General features: G+C 39.4%; 1 protein-coding gene across 1 annotated transcript; it reads left to right on the top strand.

Moving 5' to 3' along the window:
* The first annotated feature begins 8370 nt into the window (after positions 1-8370).
* LOC131245444 (uncharacterized) lies at positions 8371-9354 on the top strand. The gene has a single exon (XM_058244922.1). It carries the CDS (start codon positions 8466-8468, stop codon positions 9303-9305), a length of 840 nt encoding a protein of 279 aa, XP_058100905.1. The 5' UTR covers positions 8371-8465; the 3' UTR covers positions 9306-9354.
* Positions 9355-13207: the final 3853 nt, after the last annotated feature.

Here is a 13207-nt window from a genome sequence, read left to right as displayed (position 1 = left end):
GTCTCCCTCCTAATTGTTCCCATTGGTGTGGCCCATATGAATCACGGGTTAGCCTGATTTATTGGCTCTAGGTTTATCACTGGATTACACATCTAATGGGTGGAGTGGATCTCACATAAATGTCAGAGTGGGCCCATAAAAATCAGAGGTGGGAGCCCTTGTGGTTCCTTTTCCCAAGACACTACTGCTTGGCGTAATTTAATATTATAATTAATGCTCATAATGCTTGGAAGAGAAGTGGGGTTATTTAGGTAATTAATCCAAAAATAAAAAATAAAAAATCAAAATAGGCCGTCTGGCGAAATTCTTTTTTCCAATTTTTAAAAAGTCCAAGTTCGTCGGGCTGGAGTACTGTTTAGTGACCAGCCGGTACCTACCATCCAACCTTTTGCGTAAATATGACATCCAATCCGTCTAATAGGTTGGCCCAGCCCAAGAATTACTTTTTTAAAACACAAAAACAACCAAATATACAAGTAAGTAGGCCAAACACAATTTGGTTGATTTTAATGGTGGGACTTTCTATCTTAACTACTTACTATGGTGTAGTCCAATCTAGGGTTGAATCTACCTTAACTGTAAGCCCATGTACAAACACAAGGTGACCCACATGATAGACGGGGTGGATCTACTCTACATTAACTCTTTCCTTCTAAATCTAGGAGAGCAATGCCCCGTTACCCTTAAGGAAGGTCAGGCAAACTGCATGTTAAATATTTGGGAAGAGGATTCACGAGAAGGGAGAGTAAATATAGGATGGGCTACACACCTATTATGGATTTGGACCATCCAACTCAAAATCAGATCCGTGAATTAGATAAATTACATGTCAACATGCCAAGGACAAAAAAATAAATAAATAATTTGATGATCTTATGATCAATCATATCAAATACTTATGGAAAGTGTTAGTTGTTAATAAAACTGTCCAACAATCTACACTTAAGGGCCCGTTTGATTTTCATTGTTTCACCGGGAAAAGGTAAATACCTTGGAAATGGGTGATTATTACCGTTTCGCCTATTTGAATATTCACGGGGATTTCACTTCTTAGAAACCTGTTCAAAAGCAATAGTGGCCATTTTAGGATCCTATCCCGATGTATATGATATGTCTGTTCTGTCCATCCATTTTATCACAACATTTTGAGATATGATGAGAAAAATGAGTTAGATTTAACACTCAACTGGCTCATACCAAAAGAAACAATAGCCCCGAAAAGTTTTTAACGGTAAGTATTTAATTCACATTTTTCTATGGCGTGGTCCACTTGAGCTTTGGATATGCCTCATTTTTTGGCTTATATCATAAATTTATCTGATATAATAGATGAACGGTGTGGATATATGATATGCATCATGATGGACCCACAAATGTTTTACAATATTTGTTACTTTTACCTAAAAAAGTAAGCCGTCAAACTAGCTACGGGGAAGTGTGCGGCAACTATCGAGGTAAATAATTATTACCATCTACCAGGTATTTCTCATTTCTTTAAAAAAACAGGCCCTAGCATACATACATACTTTTCTCAAGTGTAGTTTCTTAGTTTTTGGTACATAACTTCTCTTAGGGCCTGTTTGGTCGGGGGTATTAGGGTGGAGTATGTTGCAGTAGGTTGGAATGCACGGAAAATGAAGCTGAGTACAGTCGCTTAGGTGTTTAGACGGCAACGGATTGAAGGCCGATGGGATTCACCAGCGATCCAGCTGGATTCGGCAGCTAGATTGGATTTCTCTTGCTGGATTCGGCACAGCGCCTGGTCATCGGGTGTTGGATACCCTTCTTCTCTGGCTCGTGGCCCACCTGTACACCCTCAGACCTAGGATGACTGACATCTATCACCTTGTGCCCACCCACAATACCTTTCTTCTCTTGCTCGTGGCCCACCTGTACACCCTCATACCCTGGATGACTGACATCTGTCGCTTTGTGCCCACCGAAAATACCTTTCTTCTCTTGCTCGTGGCCCACCTGTACACCCTCTTACCCTGGATGACTGACATCTGTCGCCTTGTGCCTACCTGGCAATTTCTCTTTGATTTTCTCCGTCAAACCCTTCTCCCTACGCCCACCTTGTTCATCATCCTCCAACTACAAAATAGACAGGCAAATCAAAGTTCTAAAAAATAATGAAATCCATCTAACGGCATAGATTTGCTACTGCTCAGTTCATCTTGTGTCCATCATAATATAAGATTTGTGATGTGTGGGCCTACATAAATCCCGTTGCTTCAGAAAACCAGATCTAGACCAAGATGAGTGGACTACAAGAGCCGATTGACGGTTGTGATTGTATTTCTATGTAACAGGCTTTGGTGGACCTCATACCACCCTATAATTCTATTTTAAAAGGCTTTTAGTGAGGATGTGCACCAAAGCCAGTACGATGGACGGCTCATGCGGTCTGCTCATTACCATACAGCGTATCAATCGATCATCATCGCAAGATACGGTGCACAAAAGCCCATAATCACAACCGTTGATTGGCTCTATCTAGTCCACAACGCGATCCACCAAGTGAAATGACCAGAATACCCTTAAGAAACATCAAATATACTTATATTTGAAATGACCAAAAACCCATGCCCGGCCAAACACCCTCCGCATCTACAACGTTTGGAATCGTTGGACCGCCCAAACGTGCACACCATGCGGGCGCTGGATCGTCACTCCAATTGGATAGGAGACAATCCACTGGCTTTCAATAAAGAGCTTCGTTTGATGTGCACTCCAACCCACTGCAACATACTCCACCCTAATACTTCCGTCCAAACGGGCCCTTAGTGGGTCTTAACTGATGAATGGCCTCGATCTTTGACACACATGTTACTTTACATAACTATGACATGCATCCTAAAATCTCTAAATGTAAACATATGTATTATCTAAAAGAGTGATTTTCTCGTTAAATGCAAAGGTAGTTGGAAGAAAATGCAACATCCAATTAGTTGTGTGTGAGCATTACTCTCTCTCTCTCTCTCTCTCTCTCTCTCTCTCTCTCTCTATATATATATATATATATATATATATATATATATATATATATATTTGTTAAGTTTATGTGATAATTAAAATAAATTTTAAATTTTAAAATTTAGTGAATAAAAATAATAAATATTTTTATGCTAATATTTAATATTATTTTAGTAAAAATTCTAATTTAATTAAAGTTAAAAATTAAAATAAAATTTCTTATACATTATTAAATTAGTAATTTCTAAATTTAATAATAGTAAAATAATATTTTATTTAAATGTTTTAATTATTAAAGTTTCAACAAAATTATATCTAGAATTATTAAGTAGAAATAAAATTTATATCGTTGATATTTTCGATTGCGAAACAATGATTCAGATTACATGTATGTCTAATATTCATTGAGGATCAATTTTAATATGTTGAATGTAACATAAGTAAATATGACGATCGTGTCCCTTGGGTGTAAGACCCTAAAGCTAATAAGTAGGGCGATTGTGTCCCTTTGGTGAAAGATTCTACAATCCACTAGATACTTTGAAGTCTCCTTTATGTATGGTGTATAAGTACAATTATGTGCACAGACATATGTTAAATGTATAACTGAAGCAGTAGTCTGACTAGCTAATGTATAAATGAGTCCATAACCACGAGGTACTGATGCATGGGCGTTAATACAATGTGGCCATCCACTTGGGTACAGTGTTGTAAGAAATAATATATATTGTTCATAAGAGTTCATAGAAAGTATCACATACATCACAGTTTTACAATTCTATTGCTTAAATTCATATTCTTTTATTATTTGTATTCTATTTTTCTCCATTGTTTATAAAATTTTATATAATTTGAACATATTAAATTTTGGGTAAGAAATTATTCTACTGAGCTATTATGCTCACCCTACTATAAAAATGCACAGGTGCAGAGCTGGAATACAATGAGTAGATGGGCCTCTACTATTAGTTTTATTTTTCTAAAAAATTAGGTTTAGCTTAAATTTCAATTCAATTTTTATTATTTAGGTTTAGTTTAAATTCTAAATTTCGATGTAAAAAAAGTAAATAATAAAATAAAATAAAAACTATTAAGAGAGTTAAATTTAATAAACATTTTAGCAGCATTTTCTTTTTAGATAACTTTGAATATTTATTAAATTTAATTGAATCATATGGATTATAATAAATATCGATATATTAAAACTCACGAACTTGAGATTCGGGTCCCGAATACCCTATCTAGATACACGAATGTCGAGGCATGATAACCCATCCAAGGTAAGCTTTTGAGCTTGCTTTGTTTGTGTCCGACTCACATTGGAAATAGTGGTGATTGAATTTCTACCATTAAAAACTTACAGGCCCATCGAGATATTTATTTGTCATCCAACTTGTTTATAAGGTCACAAAGACTTAGATGAAGGGAAAAATTAACAAATATTAGATTTATCAAGGCCCACGGGATCTTTTAATGATCAATCACCATTGTTTCATCTGGTGTGGTCCACCTGGAATTAGATCTGCTTCATTTCTAGATTCATTCCTTAAAATGATCTAGTAAAACGGATGGATGGCGTGGATATACAATGTCTTCAAGGTGGACCCCACGGTCAGGGCTGCACTGTGTTGGGTGAAGCCAGGTTGCACCCAATCGGCTCCCCAAATCCAGACCGCTAGCTGGACGACGGTTGTCAGCGGGCTGGGTTTGGACCGGGTCCATACAAGCTCAGCCACAAAGTAAAGCCCAGGTACAAGTATAGCCCTGGGCCGTGATGTTCTTAAAAAAAACTACCCGAGCCCGAACAGTTATGATTTTGCATGGCCTAGACCCGCCCCGCCACCCTCCTTTTGTGCCAGATATTGGCTGCTCGTTATATGTGACCAATCAAGCATGATATTGACAAATTTGACCTTGGAACCTTAAACCGACCAGCCAGGCTGGGAGTGGGCCAGGATAATGGGTTCTTGGACACCCGAACCCAGTTCTTCAATTTTGGATCGGGTCTGGCCCTTGGACCTAGCTTTTTCAGCCCAAGCCCTGCCCAAAGCAGGCCGAAGCCGGACGGACCAACCCAGCCAACTGACAGTCCTAAGCTGGACCATTTGGAAGACCCACTTCACGTGCTAGGCCCCACCCTTGATAGGACATGGGCTGTCCTTTCATTATAGATGCTCATAACCGTTTGAAAAGGGTAAACCGTTAATTCTTCTATCATATTATCTGTCCACAGATCCAATGGCTAGGATTATTTGTAGCAATTGGGTATTTTAAAGGTGCCCTATTGATGTGGGGATCTACCTATTGAACGGTTCTGATCCTTGATCCGTGTTGCCCAATATCCAGACTAAATTCACTACGGGAATCTGCAGGCTGCGGAATGGGGCTCGTTATTATTGTTATTTTTATTTCTGCATCAACGGAACCAGATAAACTCCCGGATTTTGTCCGGACCACATATGATGTCAGTCACGAATCTGACCCTGACGCCATTCATTCCTACCATATCAAGCCCAAGCCTTACGAAACTTACCAAGACCAGATACTCCCAACCCCAAACATGCCACATCTATGGCCCCCAAAAGACCCTTGAATGAAAGAAAGGTGAGCCACCATACAAATATATGAAACCAAGAAACGGTTGAAAGGGATACCTGATGGGCAGATGGACTCACTTAGCCCAATCCTATCCGACTAAACAAGCCTTCACTGGGTCTGGCCATAGGCTCAGCCCAATAAGAAAAAGAGTAAAAATAATTAAGGGTTTGAAATAGTTCAATTAAAAAAAATGTTATAGAATATTCTTACCAACAAAGAGTCCCATTATATAAATGAAATACATATGTATATTGAATGGGAACCATGAATATATGTTGATTCACCCACCAGACGTTAGCTATCCCATTTCTCCAGGTTGGCTGGCCCCTTTCTCGCTGTTTGAGAACTGGAACTAGCCCAGTTTCTGAGTGAGATTATTCTGGGACAAAAGTATCTAGTAGAGATTTATCCGGAACCGATCGATTCGGTAAATAAATCCAGTTATTATTTGAAAGAGAAGAATATGGTGTGCGTTTGGTATCCTTAAAAGTGGGTTTGAAATCAAAAGATTGAGATTGTGGTGATTGATGAGACCATCTAAACCCATCAAAAATCACATGGATCCCCACTTTGATTTTCTATCCCACTCAGAAGTTAGTTTTATAGGTTGATCTTGACCATCCGATCATTGGCTATGAGAATGGATTGTGAAGATCAATTATACAAAATGTCCATTCATGAATTTTGGCCGAGCCTCTCAAGACTCACTTTGATAGTAGGATCCTAACCGTTTAATTAATGAGTAGGAATATAGATGATCGATGTCAACTCTATTGCAAAGACGTTTGTTTTTCAATTTTGACTGTCTATGGTGTTGGCTCCACCCTCTGTTCCCTGTAGCTCTCGAGAAGCAGTTTCATTGGACGTTCCTATCCATTCGATTAATGGCTGAAAAAGTGTGGCCCAGATTAATTACAATAGAAAACATTCAATCATCGATCTGGATTGTCCATCATGTTGGACTTACTTTTGATTTTCATGCATCTTAAAAATCACTTTGATCCAATGGTTGAACTGCCCAATTGACGACCATGAAAATGAACGGTCCTGACTGATGATGATCGAAAAGTCCAATAGTCAATCTGGATCATCCTCCATATGCACCACATTCCTGGTGCATCTTAAGAACCGCATGGATTAGATGATCCGTACATCTATCGATGGCTAAGACAATAGATGGTTTTGATGGGCACTATGAAAGATCTTGTCATCAATAAAGATTGCCCATCACAAGGGGTCCACTTTTGAGTAATTGTACATAAAAAATTGCTTTGATTTCATTATATAAACCATCCAGCAATGGCAGAGAAAGCATGAACCAAATTGATTGTATTAGAAATGGTCGGATGATCTAGGCCATCCATCATAGGGGCCTACCTTCGTTTGTTAATTGCTCTCAAGAACTGCTTTGTTCAAAGAATTTTAACCATTTGATCAGGGTATGAATTAATTATTCTAGGAAGGATAAGTCATTACTCTATACCATCAATCATGTGGGCCACACCTTTGATTGCATATGCACTAAAAAAATCATTTTGAATACATGATTCCAGATTTTATATATATATATTGAAAGTGGATGGTCCACTTTGGGAAATATCCAATCAATGATCTAGATCATCCATCATATGGGCCTGCCTTTCATCACATGTGTGCATCAGTACTCACTTTGATCAAATGATCCTATTTATTGTTCTATTTTTTTCTGTTAGCTTGCTAGTACACCCCACTGTCAGTTCACACCTCACTATTAGCCACCCCCCTAGCTAGGGATCAAAAATGATCTTATTTATTTAATTTCATTAGTTGCTAAAAAATGGATGCATGAAATCAATTATACAATAAATCATATGATAATTCATTTGGGACACAGGCTGGTATTATGCAGTCCCACCATGATGTATGCATTTCACCCACGTTATTCATTCATTTTTTTGGGTCGCTTGATGCTAAGATCCCAAAAATGAGGCAGATACAAATCTGAAGTGTACTAGATCATAGAAACAATGTTAATAGATCGCTTATCATTAAAAGTTTTTTAAGGCTACAAAGGTTTTTAGATCAACCTTGTATTTCTTTCTCTTTCATCCGGGTTTGTATGGCTTAATCAATTCATTGGATGTCAAATAAACATTATAAAGATGGTAAGAAGTTTTTAATAATGGACATTCAATTACTAATATTTTCTGACGGTGAAATTCACCTTAGATTTAGATTTGCTTTATTTTTTAAATGAAACCCTAAAATGTTCAGGAAGATGAATGGATAGTATAGATAAAACACATACATCATGGTGGGGCCCACACTATACTGACCACTAGCCACCCGCCAACCTTGTCTATTAATTGGAACCTAAGCATGTGGACCCCACCTTTAATTGCCCATGACTTGTAAGAGTCACCTCGTCAAATACTTCTAACAATGCGATCAATGCCAGACAAAACAAGGTCTTTACAATCATTCAATTGTTATTTGGACGCTCCGGATTCGTGGCCAATGAGCTGCCACCACTTAAAAATGTTACTAACGCAGATCGTAGTCCAGTTTATTTCTATTGAGATACCGTTATAATGTCCGTTACCGACATACCGGCCCTTCTTGAAAATAGAGAAAGGCGATACAGTTCATTCTATCTAGGAAAAGCAACGCACATAATGGCAGCGTCTTAACCGCGTAACGGCTAGCTTCGGTACCGAACCAAATTTCAGGACCGTTACACCGAACCTAACTTTAAACCTCCACACGATCGCTACCGTCCAAAAAGATTCCCCTAAACTCATCAAGATCGTCCGTTCAAAAACTAAAATGATACCTTTAATACAAAACCCCCATTTTCTACCACCCCTCTCGCTCTTACCTCTACCCGTTTCATGCCCTAAAAATTCCCCAAAATGGTCTCCAAAGGCATCAAGAGAACTCCCACAAAACCCACCAAAGATCGCCGCAGCAGCAGCGGATGCCGGAGAAAGACGCCCCTCAAGAGCGTCGCCAAAGCCTCTGCGATCGTCGTCTCGTCGATCAACAGATCGATCTACACATGCCGACGACGTCTTCTCAAAATCTTCACGAAACTCACCATCATCGGCACGCCGAAGCGCCGGAAAGATGGATTTCGGCTCTTGAAGAAGGCCTTCGGGGAGAAAGGGCCGGCCCCGGCTTGTCCGATTCCCCAAAAGCCACTCCCTCCATCGGCGTACCCCGAGAAGAAGACGGTCTTTCTAGACCTCGACGAGACGCTCATCCACTCCAAAGCCGACCCACCACCCGAAAAGTACGATTTCGTCGTGCGTCCCATGATAGACGGCGAGATCTTGAATTTCTACGTCTTGAAGCGGCCCGGGGTCGACAAGCTGCTGGAAGAGATCAGCAAGAGTTTCGAGATTGTGGTGTTCACGGCAGGATTGGAGGAATACGCGTCTTTGGTGCTCGACCGGCTCGATCCGAAAGGAATGATTTCTCACCGACTGTACCGTGATTCGTGCAAAGAGATGGAAGGGAAATTCATCAAGGATTTGTCGGAATTGGGGAGGGATTTGAAACGGGCTGTGATTGTCGATGATAATCCAAACGCTTATGTGTTTCAGCCGGGAAATGCAGTGCGGGTGAATCCATTCATCGACGATCTTGGAGATCAAGAGCTCGAAAGGGTGATGAAATTCCTCGAAATTGCAGATTGTTTTGAAGATATGAGAGATGCCGTAGCGTATTATCTTTCAGAAGGGGAATCATAAATGTAATGTTTTTTAAATTCCCCGAAACTATTGAATTTCTCTCTCTCTCTTTCCCTCCCTCTCTCAAGTGGAAAATTCTATAATGCGCATGAGGCGTGATGAGCATTGCCCTGTGTTGTGCTGGCCTCTCGCTTCCAAAACGCTATGGATTAGGAAGACTATACGCACTCTGTACATTATAAGTGTGGATTACTATAATGCGCATGGGGATGGGGCGTGATGAGTTGCCGCTCGAAATCAAAACGCTGGACCCGAGACGTGACTACGCACTGTGCGCATTACAAGAGGAGAACGCTATAACGCATATGAGGCGTGATGAGCATTGCCCTGTTTTGTTCTAAACTCAGTCCCCCAAAACGCTCTACTGGAACGAGACTACGCACTGTGCGCATTATAAGGCGTGATGAGCATTGCCCTGTTTTGTTCTAAACTCAGTCCCCCAAAACGCTCTACTGGAACGAGACTACGCACTGTGCGCATTATAAGGGGAATTTGGTTGTTTTGTTAGGGTCCCCGATCGTCCATCTGGTGGACCCTGTCTCATTGCAAAAAATTGACTGGTGAGACAACCCTGACCGTTTGGTCAGTGTACCATTGATTGTATAATGTGGTCGCTTTATGCTCATTATCGAAGATCTCATTTCTCCGTGAATGATCCAAACCGTTCAAACAATGTACTGTTGTTAAATGTGGACCATTGACTGTTTAAACTGTTCCTTAGCATGGAACTACGTCTGAGAGGTATGCTTAACCCCAAATTTTGTGATGGAGATTGGAGCCTTCCTCTCCGTTTGCCACATTGATTGACTGCGCAGGAGGGACGTGACGAGGTCGATCAGGGGGCGTTGGGCGCGTGGGTTTAAGATCTCATGGATCATTTAAAAATCCTGTTTGGACTCGCATTAGGGATGGGCTGTAAAGCTCGTCCTTGGAATCTGCGCTGGAGCAAGGGAGTACTGCAGTCCAGCGTTGGATTTCGTGTGCCTATTAGTTGGTGCTATGTGAGGCCCACCATGATATATGTGTTTTATCTATGCCGTTTATCCATTTTGAAATATAATTTTAGGGCTTGATCACAAAATTGAGGTAGATATAAATTTCAGGTGGACCACACCATGTGAAAACAGTAGTGATTGAATTACACCATTAAAAGTCTCCTAAGGCCAACTGTAATGAATATTTGGCATCTAACCTGTTGATTAGGTCATAAAAACTTGGATGAAGGGAAAAATAGTTATTAGCTTGATCCAAAACTTCTATGACTCCCAAAAAGTTTTTAATGGTGGGCGTTCAATCAACACTGTGCAGTCCACTTGAGATTTGGATCAAACTCATTTTTGGGCTCATACCATAAAAATGATCCAAAAGAATGGGTTTGGGTGGACGGCATGGATGAAACACATACATCATGATGAAGCCCACATAGCACCAACCGGTAGTGGCAAGGTGAGTAGCCAATCCGTTTCCATTCCAAAGGCCTTCTCTTCCAAACACGAAGTGGGATGGCTCCAAGCCATGGGATTACAGACAATTCCTAACACAATGTAATTATGATGTTATGCTAATCTCATCCCACTTAAACCCATCTAATCCTATGCTCCAAACAGCCCCTCATAGTCTTTCTCAGAGATAACTAACTCCCAATACTACTTAGAATCTACCGAGCTCTCTTCACGCTTACAACAACTCGAAGGATCAAAGTTATACTCAAACTAAAACTTACTATGTATATTAAAAATTAAACTAAATAAGACTTTTGGCCATTGATGTGATTGAATCTTGCAAATTTGGTAGGGCGGCCTAGCATAGTTGGTTGGCTTAAGTACATTCTTCTATACCAAAATCATATATAATATGTCGAACAACTCATCCCAGTGTTGTGAGAGAACTGATTTAAGGTTTTGATGGTCTAGAAAATTTCCAACTCTGATCAAGCCTTCTCTGGTTGATCTTTGCCATGAAAGTGTCTGTGATCCGCTGTACATCAATTGATCAGGCAATTTCAGAATCCAATGGGCCATAGTATACAAAGCAGGCTATTTCACTAATCAAGTGTCCCACTGTGAAGTGGGACATCTCATCCATTTGTCATTTTCTAACAGGGAAAAGTCCATTTAACAAAAATACTGCATCGCTGCATCAGCCTTGATTTATGTGAAGTGGGACATCAACAATGAGGTCCACGAGATGGATAGTTGAGATTCATCGATCATCTGTTTTGTGGTTATTGGAAATACCAGTATTCGTTTTCTATGTTAGGTTCTCTTTGATTGAGCTAATCAAAATTACATTTTAGAATAACCTTTTTAAGCCCTTTGAAATCATTTTAGGATAATACTATTCAAAATATTAAATCAATAGCCATCAAATATAATATAAAATTAGTCTAATAATGTATCTAAGCTGTACATCATACATCATGCATATTGCAGCTGATGAGATAATTCTATACATCCAATCAATGGTTAGGAAAATAGCTGGTGCATATTTACTGTAATAGAGAAATGTTTGATTAAACTTGCCCATCCACCGTGTGGGCCACACCTCTAATATCCCCTCTAAACCCCCTCCAATATGATGATCCTGTCATCTAAACAATTAATGGAAATGAACGGTTTAGATTTATTATACTAGCAAAAACTTGTCTGTGATCTAGATCGCCTATCAATTGGGTGAACCTTTTGTCGTCAGCGTTTTTTATAAGTTCACTTTCATGGGATGACTCAAACCATCTAATTGATGTTGAGGAAATAGATGATCCATATTTATTATATCATAGAAATGTCTAACCTATACCCATCAGTGGGCTCACCTTGAATCACCTACCTCTTATACATGATCTGGAATGTCCATCATGTGGGCCCCACCATCATTTGCTCGCCACTTTCAAAAGTCACTTTGATCGGATTATTTTTAATCATTTGACCTATGACTCAAGAAATGGACAGTCCATACCAATTATAATAGAGAAGTTCTTATCATTAATCTAAACCCTCGTCACGGTGGGCCAACCATTGATCGCTCATCCTTCTCAAAAATTATTTGATTAGACTATCCTAATCATTTGAACAATGACCACGAAAATGAATAATTCACATTGATTATAATAGAAGTCCAGCTACACCCAGATCCATAACTCAACTAGCAGACTGAGTGGAGATACCTGGTTTCAACACTTGAGGTCTTGGTATGGATCCCTAGTGGGGGTGGCTGACATTGAGTGTGTGTACTGACATGGGTGTGTACTAACAAGCTAGCCCAAAAATAAAAAAATAAAAAAAATAAAAAATAATAGAAGTCCAGCTGTGATTAGGACCAACCATGACATGGGAAATAGATTCCCATACTTCCCAAAAATCACTTAGATACAATGATATATGAAATGGACAACCCATAATTTTATACTGAAAAATGTCGTATATGTGCTTTGAACCCTCCATCAATGTGGGGCCTGCCTTTCATTGTCAAACTCTTTCAAAAATCATTCCTAACCATTGATCAGCGGCTCAGACTGGATCATCCATGTTTACTATACCAGCCAAATGTAATTTGAATTCATGATCTCAACTGAATTAGTAACTTTTATCGCTCGACCAACAACTTCCTAAAAATTTTAAATTGCATACTTATATATTCATATATTCCGAGTGTTTATTATTAGTATGATTAAATTGCTAGTTTAATTGTTAAATATCGACTCATATCAAATTAAGCTTTTGAGTCAACCAACCCAGCTAGTTATTGAGTTGAGTTGAGTTGAGTTTTCATGTTTCAAAACTACACCGTGGATTTGGATACTACCACTTAAAGATCTGAAGTCTCAGTCTCGAATCTCACTCATCGTGTGAAAGCATTACACATGTAGGTGAATAAGGAGAGGAAGAAACAAACTTAGGATGGTG

The sequence above is a fragment of the Magnolia sinica genome, chromosome 5 (assembly GCF_029962835.1).
Source record: "Magnolia sinica isolate HGM2019 chromosome 5, MsV1, whole genome shotgun sequence".
Classification (NCBI taxonomy): domain Eukaryota; kingdom Viridiplantae; phylum Streptophyta; class Magnoliopsida; order Magnoliales; family Magnoliaceae; genus Magnolia; species Magnolia sinica.
This window is presented reverse-complemented; position numbering and strand designations above follow the sequence as displayed.